At 43.6% G+C, this 16365-nt stretch overlaps 1 protein-coding gene across 4 annotated transcripts in view; it reads left to right on the top strand.

The window, feature by feature from the left end:
• The window catches only part of FAT3 (FAT atypical cadherin 3), a 668217-nt gene that overhangs the window by 576721 nt on the left and 75131 nt on the right, over nucleotides 1-16365 (top strand). For all 4 annotated transcript variants that reach the window (XM_078433002.2, XM_078433004.2, XM_078433003.2 and 1 more), the window contains 3 exons: nucleotides 2017-2213; nucleotides 3026-3179; nucleotides 5430-5663. In XM_078433002.2, coding sequence (XP_078289128.2) covers nucleotides 2017-2213; nucleotides 3026-3179; nucleotides 5430-5663 — 585 coding nt within the window. The remainder of the gene's footprint in view (nucleotides 1-2016; nucleotides 2214-3025; nucleotides 3180-5429; nucleotides 5664-16365) is intronic.

The following is a 16365-nucleotide window of genomic DNA, read 5'->3' on the forward strand; positions in this document are numbered from 1 at the left end:
AGTTGAGTAAAGCATCACTTACGTTTATTTGCATTCAGTTGCAGACAAAAAGCTTTTTAGGCATTCTGAGGTCTACTTTTCTATTGGGAAGAATTGCTCAATTTTCAGCTTTAATTATTTATACTTTGTCTCTGGATTGTCAGTGGATGATTTAAAGGGACCATCCCATCAACTTTACCGAAGTAATGAGAACAGAGTAGCTTAAAGCTACTGTTACGATTAGCAGTGCCAACCACCAACTGATTTTAATTAGGTTTAACTTTTGCTCTTGATGTAACACAACTTGGCTGCACTGCCGCAGATTAACAAAGGACCATTAATCATTTTATTTAACAAAAGATGTGGGCCCGCACTGAAAGCATTTAATGGAGAGGTGAAATTTGTGCATGCTAAAATAATATTCAACGGAAGCATAATTGAATCATAGCCAGTGGCAGAGGAAAGTGATATCCCAGGGAGGACCCTGAGCCTCAGCAGAAACAGGTTTCTCCACCTCAACGCGACTGACATTTGGGGCTGGAGAAGTCTCGTCTTGGCTGTAGGTGGCCGTGCTGTGCATTGTAGGGTGACAGGCAGCATCTCTGGCCTCAACCCAGGAGATTGCAGCAGCACCACCACCACCCTCAACGTGACATTCAAAAATATCTCTGACACTGACAAATGTCCTGGTGTGGGCGTGGTACACAGCCACTCCCGGCAGAAAACCACTGTCCTCGGGGAATGTGTGGCCCTCACAATTTCTGTGCTTTCTGTTCCCAATATGGTCCCTTTATCCCAGGCTTGTCCCCCACCGCTGAGGCCCCTGGACTGACCCCTCCCCATACCTTGAAAGTGCGTGTCCGGCACTAACATTCCCCTACTTCCCCCTCAGTCCCTCTGGCAGGACCACAGTCTTTGCCCTCCACTCTTTTAAAGAGTCACTTTTTCAACAGACCAGCAGCCAGTACGCAGTATGCTCTCCTTAAATAAGGAGATGGGTGTATCGTCGGTCTTCCCCACTGGGACCTGAGCTCCCCTGTGGGGGCAGGGGTTTCTGCCAGTTTTGTCTGCGGCTGTGGCCCCACTGTCCGGAACAGTGCCTGGCCCAGAGCGAGCAACAGATACTTATAGAATGCCCGAACCAACAAAACGGTGATGATCTAACCAGATTCCGGGCTTCTTGCCAGTTGTCTTGTCCAGTCTTCCTCCATGTTTGAAAGTGACAGTGTTTCCCTCTTCAGGACTAGAAGGTCAAGGCAGTTTTCTTCTCTCCTCCTCTTCCTGTCTCCTCCAAGATGCTTTTGTCTCCGTGTAATTTAATGATGTGGGAAAGCAATATTGCTGGGCCACTGTCGATGCTTCGGCCTCATAAAAACTGTTCCCCCTCATCTCTTCTCCTTTCCTTCCGCTATCCCCAGCTTCAGTCTGATAAATTCGACCTAATTGCAGTGCTTATCTTTGAACTGCTCCTGAAATGACCCCTCTTAGGGCTACTTAATACTAATGGGTCTTCCTCTGTCACGCCAACTTTTCTTCCCCAAACTCCGGTCCTTGTAAGATGAGCGCAGCTGTATGATGAAGCCTTCGTTAAAAGATTCCTTAATAGAACTGACTGCCTCTCCTTGATTGCATAATCAACAGCTAATGAAATTGTCTTGGTAACAAGAGCTATAGTGTACTACATCCTCTCTCGAGACCAAATGGGAAGACAATTGTATCATCCTGAGAAGAGGATTCATTGTTCACAGTTTGAATTTGATTATCCTTCAGGGGGACTAAACAAGAGATCATCCCCAGTTTCTCTAAGTGCATTTTATTCTCTTGGAAAGTTACTGTTTTACATTCCCCACAAGCCAAGCATATAAATATCTGCTTTTGTTGCAGGAGCATCAAAAGGAAGTAACTGTCAATTTTTTTCCAGTTTTGTAAACGATACAGTTGCAGGGGCAGCTGGATGACCCCACACGGGCCTCTCACTGGAGGTGTAGATCAAAGCTCTTCATTGCGCATCTTCAAAAAACACTTTTTTCTCTACAGGAGGGAACCCCCGAGGAAGGTTTGCTCTGGGCCTGGTGCAGAGTGAGTGGAAGGTCTATGTGAAAAGACCTTTAGATAGAGAAGAACAAGACATTTACTTCCTCAATATCACTGCTACCGATGGGCTTTTTGTCACACAGGCCATGGTAGAAGTGACTGTCAGTGATGTGAATGACAATAGCCCAGTGTGTGATCAGGTAAGATCTGTGGATATATCAGATATATTGCTGCTTTTTACTCTGTTTCTCAAAAATTAAATCAAAGCCCATTTCATTATTCTCCTGAAGGCCAGGTTACTTTCTGCTCTTGTCTCCTTAATTAGTGAGCTCCGATTGGATGCAAGAGGGTAGATGGTAGAGTTTAGGATGAAACATTATAAACAAAAAAAGGCATAGGTAGCAACTTCAGGTACCCAATTTTGCCCAACCCAAAAAAAACACAAAAAGAAAATCATGAGGTTTTTGTTTTGTTTTGTTTTGTTTTGTTTTGTTTTGTTTTAAGAGAGAGAGAGAGAGAGCTGGGGAGGGGCAAAAGGAGAAGGAGAGAGAGAATCTTAAGCAGGCTCCATGCCCAGCACAGACCCTGACATGGGTCAGTTGGTTCAGTCTCACCACTGTTAGATCATGACCTGAACTAAAATCAAGTGTCAGATGCTTAACTGACTGAGCCACTCAGGGGCCCCAAATTGTATTAATGCATTTTTTTGATTTTTTTTAAATGTTTATTTATTTTTGAGAGAGAGAGTGTGAACAGGGGAAGAGCAGAGAGAGAGGGAGACACAGAATCCAAAGCAGGCTCCAGGCTCTGAGCTGTCAGCACAGAGCCCGATGCAGGACTTGAACTCACAAACTGCGAGATCATGACCTGAACCGAAGTCAGATGGTTAACCGACTGAGCCACCCAGGCGCCCCAGTATTAATGCATTTTTAAAGAAATCATTTGTAATGCAAAATGTGGCAATTGCCTCACAAATACCAATGATTCAATTACCTTTCTTTACCTTTGCCAGGTTGCATACACAACATTATTTCCTGAAGATATTCCATCAAATAAAATCATCCTGAAAGTCCGTGCCAAGGATGCCGATATTGGATCCAATGGAGATATACGATACTCACTCTACGGATCTGGAAACAATGAATTTTTTCTAGATCCAGAAAGTGGTAAGGTGAAATTTATTTTTTTGGGTAAATGCCATTGTTAATCCATGAGGGAAGTTAAACTCTCATATGGCCTCGTCACTAGTGGGTAGTTAGCGTACAAGATCATCGATATGATGCCCTGCTATCTAGGACTCTAAAAAACACTAGCTGCACATGGTGTCTGATGATGGATGCCCTGGAGCGCACAAACTTTCTTTGGCCTACAAGATGTGCCCTGACTTTAGCTACATTCGTTAGCATCAAGTAATCAGATGTGTCTATTTGGTTCTTCTGTTTTTCATATCTGTGAGTTAAGGCACCTGCCCTATAAAGAATATAGAGTTACATCACAAATGCAAGTTGCAAACCGGAGAGCAATGCATAGTAAGGAAAGTTTTTTCTCTCTTGAAGTCCCTTTTGGGTCCCTTCCTGAAGCTTATTAACACACTTTTCTGGTTTTTATTAAAGATTCCCACCTAGTTTCTCCAAAGCTATGAGCCCTGAGATTAGTTTATATATTCAGGCAAAATTTATGAGGTCAAAGGTTATGTATGCTAAAGGCAGATGCCCGCATTGAAGGCCAGAGCTAATGGAAAAGACATTTTTATGGAGGTAAATTATTTCAGTGTTGTGTACCGGATGGTTCATCCAATGGCAATTTGTAAATGAAGTGTAAAGATTGAATAATTTGCATATTTCCAGTGTTGTGTTGGTCCTAATGAATAATGACTAACTATTGAGTCTCCAAAGATAATGGCTCCTCCCTGCCCCTCTCCCGTGTCAGCTGCGTCCTACTAGGAAGCACTTGGCTCCATAGAAATATACGACTTGGCGATATAGGTCTAGCAATTACTTATTCAGTAGCTAACATTCATTGAGTAACTAGTAGACATAAAAGAACTTTATGGGATATTAGCGGTGGGCTGCAAGAGGAGTAAAACAAGTCATGCCTGAGGGATATTGAACCCAGTAGGGGGAAAAATTTTTTTTAAATAATAATAAAAGGCAGAATGAAATAAGTGCCCAGGAAGGATATCAGGGGAGTAATATCTGAGCACAGAGGAAAAAGTAGCTAATATTCTGATGAAGGGGAAGAGCTGGTAATTGAACCGAGGCAGGATTCTAGTAGCTGAAGCAGGACACTTCAGGCCCTGGGGTCAACATGAGCAGAGAGCATGGCACATTCGAGGAAGGGCATGTACAACACTGTCACTGGTGAGAAGAGCTATAGGATGGCCTACGAGAAAAGCGGTGTGAGAAAGAACTTTAGGCTGATCATGGAAGGTCTTGAATGCCGAACTGAAAAACCACTGGAAGTTTCTGAGAAGGAGAAGGAAATAGTCCAAGCTGTGTTTGAGAACTGGCTTACAGCAAGGAAACCATAGAAGGAAATGCTTTATAAGTATAGATGGCTTGGTCTGAATAATGTCTACTAATTTTATTTAAGAATAATAGTATTTCATGAGTCATGCTTTTCAGCAAATAGCATTTATTCAGGTCTGTCACTGTGCTTGTTGCCATTGTCTGTTGAAATTTAAACAACTAACTCTCCACAGCGGCTGATACCTAGCACTGTTCCAGTGGTTAAAATAAAGATATATCTTAGCTCCTGACCTTGCTAAATTCCTGCTGATCCAAACCCTTCAAATATCCCCCCACTGGAACCCTCCCCAAGCAACCATAGGCCCTTCCACAGTCCAGCAAGTCGGGTTTACATTGGCACAATAGGATTCCTTCCAGTCCTCTTTCTGCTAAAGCCAGCCTCTGTTTTGATTGTTTTCCTCTAAAAGATGGGGTGAAACAATGTTGGAAGCAGCTCTGGAAGCAGCGAAGACTGCTCTTTCTGGGTCTGTGGATTATTGACATGACTGACTACCAGAGAACTAAGGATACTTTTGTCAATTCTCTATGCTTTTTCTGGAGATATAGCAGAAATCCAGAGACACACATAGCTGATGTGCAGAGCAGGTCTTGAGAGGTTTAAAGAGCTACGGAGCTCTCCAGGTAGCCAAAGGAGGGAAATCCTGATACCAGGAGTTTCACAGTGAGATTAATTAATTTGAAGGCCATGCAGTTGATTTGTCGTTGTATCCAGAAATTCCATAGATTTTTCCCTGATGCTTAAAATGGGATTTGCTCTGTTTTTCAAAGTAGGAAGCACTTGAGCCAAATGTCATTGGTCCTTCCCGTATTGGGGATTCTTTATATACGTGATTCTCTGCTCTTCAAAGAAAAGTGGTTTTTGAAATGTGAGGCCTTTTATTTTCACAGGTGAATTAAAAACATTGGCTCTTTTGGACCGGGAAAGGGTCCCCGTGTACAACCTGATTGCCAGGGCCACTGATGGTGGTGGCAGGTTCTGCCAATCTGACATCCACCTGATCCTGGAGGACGTGAACGATAACCCCCCTGTGTTTTCTTCCGAGCACTACAATGCCTGTGTCTATGAGAACACGGCCACCAAGGCTCTCTTGACCAGAGTTCAAGCCGTGGATCCTGATGTTGGTAAGTCAGTTGCACTGATGCAATGCCTCCTTGTTCATGCTCTTGACATATCTTCAGTGGTTACCTCTCCTTTGGTTTTACCAGCCCACCTTGGTTCCTTACCATGAGAACACATGTGTTAAACCAATGACCACGTGTCAGCTTTTCCACTGATATGCTTTACATGTATGAGAGAACACTACAGGGTTCCCCCCCCCCCCCCGCTCCTCCTCTTTCTAGGGTTTCAAAAAGCTATACTCTGAATTTCCTTGCCTTCTAACAAAGAGTTTGGGGCTTATTTGTTCTTTTTTAACCTTTAGAGTAAAAATAATAGCTTGCTTACTTGCCCATTCCTCCTGAACATAGTTAAAATGCTGTGTTGTGTGGCAGGGAGAATTCATTTCCATTTCTATAAAGAATTGCATCACATGCTTCAGCTGAAATATGACAATCTCGATTTATGGTAGTGCCCCACAGTGCAAAGAACAATTACTAAATGTGCTGCCAGTCCTATGTCAATTTTTTTTAACTGCCATTTTCCATAGCCTTTTGGTCACACATATACTGACGTTACTAGGCAGAATGAGGGTGGTGGAAATAAGACGGAATTCGAACTAAAAGTTGCTGCTGATAAAGTTTGTGTTCAGATCCACTTTGCATAATGAGATGGTGAGTTAGAAAAGCCTGGAGTTAATTGCTAGGTAGTCCTTTCAAGAATGCATAAGTTATTGAGGTGACTGTGTGATGGGATGTACATACAAAAGGGCATATAGACAGCCTCTTGGTTGTGCATTTTAAGAGCTGTAAATCAGAGGACTAGGGAATGATGGGGTGTGTCTGCTATGCTAAACAGGCCTTTATATAATTCAGTGTCTTATTGCTTAATTCTGAATTGAAAGAAAAATTATTGGACTAATGGAAAAGTAAATACATGATAATTAGTCAAAAACAAACGTAGAGCCCAGGGTCTCTGCATATTTCCCCTTCGAGAAATTAGTGGCTACTTTAAATTATTGCTCTTACCTCATTAGCATAATTTTCCAGGCTGAGCACCAACCCTTTAAAAGTCTGCATATTATGTGAAGCTTGGTAAAAAATGGTAAACAGGAAAAGACTCCTTTATTGATTTATAATTATGTAATACCTACGAATGTCCTTTTTTTTCTTTGTAATTGTATTTCAAGGTTTTTCCAAAACAAGGCCCAGGAACCCCCAGGTTCAAGTATGCCCCTGAGCTTGGTCCACTGCTGTCTTATACAAATACGCTTTTTTAAAGCAGCATTGGAAAACATCCTCTGGACTCTTATTAGCAGGCTTTTGGAGGGGAGAGCAGAAATCATGCAAATAAGTCTTTCAATTATTTAAATTTGAGAATGTGTAATGGAGCCATAGGGTGAAACTTAAAAAAATTTTTTTTTTCATGTTTATTTATTTATTTCGAGAGTGGGGAGGGGCAGGTAGAGAGGAAGAGAGAGAATCCTAAGCAGGCTCTGTGATGTCAGTGCAGAGCTCAGCAGGGGGCTCGGTCTCAGGAACCACAAGATCATGACCTAAGCCGAGATCAAGATTTGGAGCCACCCAGGTGCCCCGAGCCATAGATGAAATTTCATGATTTAATTTTTTGACTTAAATTAAAATCCTAATTTTAAAAAAATGAAATTTTTCTACTCCCTTCCTTCCTGAAGGAATTGGGTATGCTCTAGCTACCAGAGATTGAAGACAGAAAGAGGCTGCCTGGCGCTCATGATGTTGAGGACAGTGGAGGGATGTTACTGGCTCACGGATGTGGCCGTGGTGAAGAACATGCAGTTAGTTCCATCCTTCTTTTCACTTCTTCTGAGTCAGCTGTTCGTGTTGGGAGTTGGGGAAGAAAGATGACTAGAATCTGGGCCTTTAGCTGGCAGAGATGAGAAAGCCTTTAAAGGCCCCAAACCAGAATAATGACCCCGTCAGCACCTGCCTCTGCTCATTTGCACTAATTCTCCAAAGGCTTACATTCAGAGCTTCAAGCAGACACAGAGGTAGGCACAGAGGCTGTGAGTGTGGTACATATAAAGTGTATTCACCAGACCATTGTATCCGCCTCAGGAAAGCTCTAGCATAAGATACCAGATCCTGTCTCCTTTTCTCAGTTTCTGTACAACTCATTTAGCTTTTCTTAATTATTATTATTGTTCTGAAAGAGTGAGCAAGAGAGCACGCACATGAGAGCGGGGGAGGGGCAGAGAAAGAGAGAGAATATCTTAAGCAGGCTCCACGCCCAGCATGGAGCCCAACATGGGGCTCAATCCCACAGCCCTGGAATCATGACCTGAACCAAGATCAAGAGTTGGACGTTCGACCAACCGAGCCACCCAGGTGCTCCGCACTTAGCGTGAAAAAATAAAGGAACTCAGATAGCTGGCAAGAACAAACGAACACTTGTAAAAATGCAGACGAAGCACCCGACCGTGTCCGGGGCACAGGGTGAGGAGGTGGCTGTGAAGGTCCTGGCCAGAGCTTGCAGGGGGATACCAACAGCAGAGGCGTCAGTCGGAGCTGACATCAAAGCGACATCCTCCAGAGTCCCTGGGTGTCACTGAAATAGCTTACACCATCTTCATTAGCTGCCTGCTCAGAAAACTTACTTCCTCAAGGGGACCCAGCTCTCAGTCTTTCAGAAGGGACCACAGAGGAGCGTGAGATGCATATTGAGATTGCCAGGTCATCACGTGGGCAGTTCACCTAGGGCCCAGCTCACCTGGCCTGAAGCTGAGTTTGCATGTCATTAGACTGAATCTGGCCCTCATATCTTTAGTTTGGCCCATTATATAGTGTTCCAAAAAGGTAGAGTTCATTGTCAATAAAATTCAGGAGATTTTCTTTTCGAATTTTCAGTTCTGGGTATTTTATAAAAACAGAAGCAGCCCTCAGAAGTCAGCAAATTCAGACACACAGCCCCACCATGGTAGGAGCTTAAGACATAGCAGCTGCCTTTATGAGAACAGCCAGAGCTCACGCTTCCTGTTCCCAGCCACTTTTCTTATTTATGTTACTGCCTGACCTCATGAGCCCCTTTGTGACAAGAAAATAGTTGAGTTTTTAAAAAAAATTTTTTTGGAACTGATAATAGATTCCCAGGTAGCCGCAAAAAAATGCACAGATCACATGCGCCTTTCACTCGACACTTTCCTCCAATGACGACATCTTGTGTTAGCTGTAGTACACTGTCAGATTTGGCGTGTGTCACATGTGCGTGCGTGCGTGCGTGTGTGTGTGTGTGTGTAGTTCTCTACAATTTTCTCACCTGTGCAGCTTCATGTAACCACCATTACAGAGCTCCCTCCTGCTACCCCATCATAACCACACCATCCTGACACTTCCTTCCCAGTCTCTAACCCCTGGCAACCACTAATCCCCATATCTATAATTTGATTATTTCAAAAAACATTATTTGAAAGGAACTATGTGGTGTATAATTCTTTGAGACTGACTTTTTTCACTAAGCATCCCCTTGAGATCCATCCCACTTGTCCTTTCCCTTGGAGATTCACCTACATTGGTTTTTGATTCTAGTGAAGATCGTTGGCTCCATTTGTGTAGACAGCAGGGTGATTTCATTCGAAACTTCTTTCGTTAAGCATATTCCTTTACCTGAATTTACAAATTACTTCACCACCATTTTGCTACAGTATAAACAAAGTCACTATAAAATACAGAGAAAAGACCAGGATATATTCATCTGAAATCTGATTCCATAACTTCATGAATTCAAAGCTCTTATAAGGACTCACTGAACTTTCATATCCTGGTTTTCTAATTTTAAAAACTACTATTGCTTTTAGTCAAACACCTCTTTGCTATGCTGAATTCGTTATTCATAATAAAACCAACACTGTTAGAGTAACTGCCTAAGTTAGGAATAAAATCAAAACAGAGGAGGACAAGATAATTTCAACACCCAGTTTATGAGCTCTACGAAATAGCATGGCAACTGCCTAGATTTTAGCATTAAAGTCTTAGTCTTCCTGTAAAATGGAAATGTCCTCAATTCCATAAACTAATGACATGATTTTATGACCTAACATGTATAAAAAATGTAATCCTTTCAGTAAAGATCAGGGGACCTTTTGTTGTTACATTTCGGGGTTAATATCTTCCTAGTTAGTCTACCTCTCATAGGTAGGATTTGTGTCCGGCTTCCTAATTTTGAGGGTCTTCTAAGCTAGCAAAGGAAATATGCAGAGATGAAGATCAGAGCTGAAGTCTGTGACCATTTTAGGCAAAGTTATATGAAAATAAAATGTAAACACGCTCTGCAAAATATGCTGTAGCCCATGATTTATTGAGAGGCCAATTTTGAGATATCTGAGATGCAAAAGGACATATTTTTCCTCTTATGGACCAGGGACACAAGGCAAAGAAAGGTTCTAATAAGCAACTCACTTTCTCCTCTCCTATAAAATATTTCCTGCAAGGTATGGAACTTCTTTCAGGGATTTCAGAGAAGCTTGGGGACTCATAGCACACATTACAATTTTTTTCCATTCAATTTAACAGAAATTTAGTGAGTGGCTAGGTAGAAGGCATAAGAAGGGATCGCAAGATTCTCCAAGATGAGGACTGTGCAGTGACAGGCCTCAGGTCATGTGCAGCAGTGAAGAGCTTGAATCAGTAGCACACATACTTTTCACAAAAGGCGGAGCTCCCGGAATGAATAGGATTTCAACAGGCAGAGGGAGGAAGGTATTCAGGAAGACAGGAACCATGATGATAAAGTTGTAAAGCTGGGAATGTGTGGCTCCAACTCAATGATTGGGAGGACATCATGTCATCCAGGATGGAGAGAAGCAAATGAGATGAGAAAAGTAGTCTGGGCCTGACTGTGGCGGTTCACAAAAGCCAGGGATTATGTGCTTAAACCAATAAGTAGAAAACAGCCACAGAGCACTTGTGAGAAAAGAAATGATCAGTTCTGGGTTTGGGAAATGCTAATCTGATAGAAGCCTCCAAAATGAGGGTGAGGAAAGGTCCTAGAAGAGTATTGTAAAAGATTACAAGGGCCAAAATTAGAGTGGTGGCTTAGGGACTTTAAAAGAAAGAGCAGGGGCGCCTGGGTGGCCCAGTGGGTTGGGCGTGCGACTTTGGCTCAGGTCATGATCTCGCACTCCATGGGTTTGAGCCTCATGTCGAGCTCTGTGCTAACAGCTCGGAGCCTGGAGCCCACTTCAGATTTGGTGTCTCCCTCTCTCTGCCCCCTCTTCCCCTCTTGCACTCTGTCTTTCTCTCTCTCTCTCAAAAACAAATAAACATTAAAAAATAAAAAGAAGGAGCAAAACCATGTCTAATACCTGCCCAGAGTGACTCCCATGGAACAGGGGGGTGCAGGGAGAGGGTTGGGAGAAGGAGCCCTGCCCACCAGAACACCAGCAAAAGCCTCAGCTGAGCCTCTCAGCCAGCCACAGCAGTGCACCCACAATAGTTGTGACCCAGCCACACAGCCCACACAGGAGACAGCCCTGGAGTGCCTGGTCTGGACACCAGTGGGGATTGAGCTTCTGGGCCCTACAGGACCCTCTACATAAGGCCACTCCCTTGAGTCTGGGAGACACAACTGATCTGCCTAATACATAAAAACAAACACGGAGCCAGACAGAATGAGAAAGCATGGGAATATGTTCCAAATGAAAGAATAGAACCAAACCTCAGAAACAGAATAAAAGAAACAGAGGTAAGCAATCTACCTTATAAAGGGTCCAAAATAATGGTCATAAAGATCCTCACTGGACTGAAGAGTGGATGAACAGAGGTCGGAACTTCAACAAAGAGATAGATGATATAAAAAAGAACCAATCAGAGTTGAAGAATACAATAACTGAAATGAAAAATACTTTAGAGGGAATCAAGAGCAGATTAGATGATGTAGAGGAATTGATCAGTGATCTATAAGACAGGATAATGGAAAGCACCCAAGCTGAACAGCCAAAAAGAAAAAAGAATTTTAAAAAATGAGGATAGTTTAAGGGACCTCTTGCACATCACCAAGCATGCTAACATTTGCATTATAGCAGACAAAGAAGAAGAGACAGAGAAAGGGGTAGAAAACTTATTAGAAGAAATCATGGCTAAAAACTTCTTTAACCTGGGGAAGGAAACAGATATTCAGGTCCAGGACGCACAGAGAACCCCAAACAAGATGAACCCCAAGACGTCCACACCGTGACACATAATAATTAAAATGTACAGGGAATTTTCTTCAAGGGCTAGAGGAAATGTGAGAGGAAGTCACCAAGAAATGAGGAAAAATGCCTCACACATGGAGCGCTCTGTAGGTACTGCGTTACATTAATGAATGGACACAACTGGTAGAATGAATTACGTTAATAGAAAATACAGAGATTCTCTCTAAGACTCTTCCAAGATGATGCCTTCTGCTTTCAAGTGAATAGTTAGGTCCTCACATTAATCGAGAACAGGAAAGAGACAGAGAAGAGTTATCTTGTGGCAGAACTTTCCCATTTCTACTCAAATGTTTGTATTTGCACAGCCCTCAACATTCTTAATTTTGCACTGTCATTCACTGTAATAGTGTAAACTTGCTGTCCATGGTCAGGATTCATTTTCTGAGTATTTAATGAGGGAGTTGGTATCATGACCCGTGCTGTCCTCTCATGGAGCAGGACCTGCAGTGAACTTGCTTTTCCAAAGCACCGATCTTGTCAGAGGAAATAAATGGCTGGCCTAGTATTGTGGAGCATTGTTTGTTCTGAGAGGGTAGCTCCTTATGAAGGAGCAGGAGATTATTTATCTGAGAGTCATGTTCATTAAAATAACCCCTGAGGGTTGTTAAACAGAGATCTTTCTGACCAAACCACATTAAATGAGTCTATCCAGTTGTTTGTTATCTCCTTTGACTCATCCTAGGCTTGTGTATGTGTGCCACTTACTGAAAGCCATGAAAAGGGCCTTGGGAAGAAAAGTGAAGACAGGAGATAAGCTCTCAGCAAAGTGCTGTGGATTAGGTGCTGGAACTATGACAGAGAAGCATGTCAAGAGCTCTGGGTTAGCAGTTTCCTGCATCTTCATGGGACAAACTCTGTGGGAGTGTCAATCATACCAATCTATAAGGATCTCACTGCCTGCTCACATGGCCTTTCCTTGGTGTGTACAGCAGAGAGAGAGAGAGAGTTCTGTCTGTCTTCCTCTTCTTATAGGCTATGAGTCTTACTAGATTAGGACCCCATCCCTATGATCTCATTTAACTTAATATCTCCTAAAAGCCCCATCTCCAAATAGTCGCATCAGTGTTAGGGCTTCAACATGTGAATTTGGGGCTGGACACAATTTAGTGCTCAGTACCCTGGGGAGGAGAGCTATGATATCGTGAGGCAGGCCTGTTAGAGGCCCACATGGTGAGGGACTGAGTCCTATTAGCAGCTACATGAGTGTGCTTGAAAGTGGACACCCGCCTCCATTTGAGCCATCAAATGAAACTGCAGCCCTGCTCAACAGGACACCTTGGGCCACAGCCGACCAGCTAAGTCATGCCTGGATTCCCACCCCCACAGAAACCATGAAATACTACATATTTGTTGTTTCATGCTACGTTCTGGAGTAATTTCCCATGCAGCCGTAGAGAACTAGCACATCCATGCAGGTTTATGGGCGTTCTGAATTCTGTCCATGTATCCTTAAGAATCTCATGCCATAGCCGTTATCCACCCACAGACTCCACTGTGTGAGGAAGAAGGGCTGTCATGCAGGTCAGTGGCAATCAAAACAGGGCCCTCCCTGAAGGAGAAATAGTTCAGCCGAATTGGGAACACGCTGCTTTGATGTGGTGGAGTGAGTGCTGATTCAACAGCGTCAGCCGCTCCTTGTTGCTGCTCTTGTGGTTTCCTGAATTCTCCCTGGGGCAGCAGGCCCACTTTGTTGGTGCATCACGGTCCTAGTAGATGTTCGGATGTTACACTGGCAAGTCCCTGAAAAAAATCCAGTCAAAACCTTTCTTTTCCCAAGAAGGAAACGGAGGCCCATAGACGAGATGTACCCAAGACAACGTTGTGAGTGGCAGAGCGGGATCTAAAAGGAAGGTACCCTGATATCTCAGTCCAAGGCTCTTTTCTGTATTCTAATAATTTCCACCAGAAGGTGTTTCAAGAAGGATTTGATTCTGATTCAGCCGGCCTGCTCTTAGGTACCATATATTCTTCTCTTTCCTAATGCCTTGGAGCCTCTTGCCTCTAAGCTGCATAGGTCAGCGACTTAATGTGTTTTTTTTTCTCTCCCCCAAAGCTCTGTTATTCTCTAAAGTATTAAATCTTTAAAGGCGGCTGAGGAGCTGTTAAAATGTTCATAAAAATTAAATAATCCCCCTAAAGACTGAGACATGGGCCATTTCCGGAGCATGTTGTGGCTGAAACCCTTTGTCTGTTGTGGATATCAAAAAATACAATCTTAAGAGAACCCCAAACACTTACACAAGTAATCTTGCTGTGGCACAAGAGCTAGTGGTATTCTTGCCTGCAGATGGAGAAACTGAGGTTCAGAGAGCTAGCTTGCTCCCCTCCAGCCATCTGTCAGGTGGTCCTGAGCAAAGGTTTCCGTGGCCCCATAAACTCCTGAATTCTTGACTTGCCACCAGCACCAGGACGCTTTCTGCAGTGCACGCAGTACACGTGGCTAAATGGTGGACTGTGGCACCCCATCACCTCCTTGTCACATTTGCCTTTCGCTTTGGGAAGCAACAGCATGCAGGGTTTGGGGGGGGAGACCAGATCAAATACCTCTAGTCTAGCCTTTACTGACTGTCTAACCTGAAATAAGTTCCCCAGCCCTTTTCAATTCCACTTCCTGCCTATAAAAATGGAGATACTAATTCCTTGTTTTCCCATTAGACCATGAGCTCCTGGAGGTCTGGGACACCAATCTGTTCATCTCTGTGTCACCAGCACTGGCATGGCACCAGGCACCCAGTACATGTTCCATACATGTCTGCTGAGCTGTCGAGTGGTTGGGACAACGAAGTTAGACATTCCATGTTAACTCCTTGACATCTTGTCTTGTGCATAAATGGGTTCCTTCCGCCAGGGGCTTTCACCCTCAGAGCTGGGATCCCTCATGTAGGAAGCCTCAGAGGCTAAAAATTCCTTTCTCCAGGCCCATTGGACAGAACGTAAATGCCTTCTGTCACACAGGGCTTAATTTGGGAACATGAAATAATCCTCTATGCCTAAGAAGTTAGAACCCTTCAGTTGATTAGAGCACTACAAACTATCCCCTCACAAATTCCAGGATCCAACAGCAGAGGAAAAATAACGCACAAAAATCAGACAAGCTGGTTATCAGCCCTGGCTGTGCATCAGAATCCCTTTGGGAGCTTTTAAAAATAAACAGACAAAAATAAACACAAACAGGTGAAGGCTCCGTCTTCAAAATCTGATTCAGAAAGTCTGGGATAGGGCTCGACATACATTCTTTTCCTCTTTTTGACTGTGATGCCTTGCCTGGTTTAGAAGTGTCTGCGTTTGATACACAGAAGTTATTATCGTTATTATGCCTTTTAAAATCCAATTTCTTCCAAGCAGGGGGTCCAAACAAATGAAATAGCGAGTTCCTTCCAGGAAGGGATGTCTCAGTGAAGAGTTTTAGCACCACCACCCATGAGCAGGGAATTCTGATTTCTAACTGTTGATGGCAGTGACCCATTCACACACTGCTTCATTCCTGGATGCCACAAGGGTGGTTAACAGGCCTCTGTGCTCCTCCGTGGATCAGTCCTGATCCAACATGCAGCAACGCAGAGGACAGGTTTACAGGATATTATATTGTTTATAACAGCTTTGGTAATTTGCTAGTGGTTCTGAAAATAGACAGCTTTAGCTCCTGCCATTCTACACTTATAATTTAGCAACACTGAACCCCTTACCCTTCCCTGAGCACCCGGTTTCATCATTCTTAACTTCACATGTGTTCATGTCCCCCGAAATGCCCTTTCTTTTTGTCACTTTTCCACTTTGGTACTCCTGAGAACTCCTGTCTTTCCTTCATGACTCAATTCAATTGTTTTCTTCCCTGGGAAATGTCCCTTGGCCACCCCTCACCAATAATCCACTATATATATGCTTGTCTCCTGAGACATGGGAGATATCGAGGGGCTGTGATTCTTCTGTGCATCCTCAGTGCCTGCCAAGAGGTGGGAATCCCGTGAAGATTTATTGGATGGAGGTGATTTATTGGATAGATTAATGACTGATCCAATGGCATACATAGTGACCCACTTAGGAGACATATTTAGTATTATTGCCGGGTAGTCCAGTATAGAAGTTCTATACACCAATAAAGATGGAGTTTTAAATACTTTGATGAATTCATTTACTTACATTTGACTCTTCCGGGCTTAGCAAAGTGCCAAGCCATAGATGGGAAAGTTTATGTCCAGACGAGCTGCAGTCTTTGAGGTTTCGCGAAAGGTGGTTATCACCCACCAGCGGGGCCAACTCTACGGAAGGACAGCCTTTGCAGGTGTGCAGGTCCCTCACTTAGAAGGGCCCCTGTTGGTTTAATACTCTGCTCTGGCTATGTCCAACAGGGGGCCCTGCTTTCTTCTATGGCCTAGAACCTCACAATCATGTTGCCAGTGCTACCCAGCAGAGCTGGTGCCAGCCCAACTGGTGAGTCCCCAGGAAGTCTATGGTATTGCCAGGATCTCCCTGACTCTGTGACTGGGGCTGCCTTGTCTCCT

This window comes from Panthera onca, chromosome D1 (genome assembly GCF_046562875.1).
Source record: "Panthera onca isolate mPanOnc1 chromosome D1, mPanOnc1 haplotype 2, whole genome shotgun sequence".
NCBI classification, from domain to species: Eukaryota; Metazoa; Chordata; class Mammalia; order Carnivora; family Felidae; genus Panthera; species Panthera onca.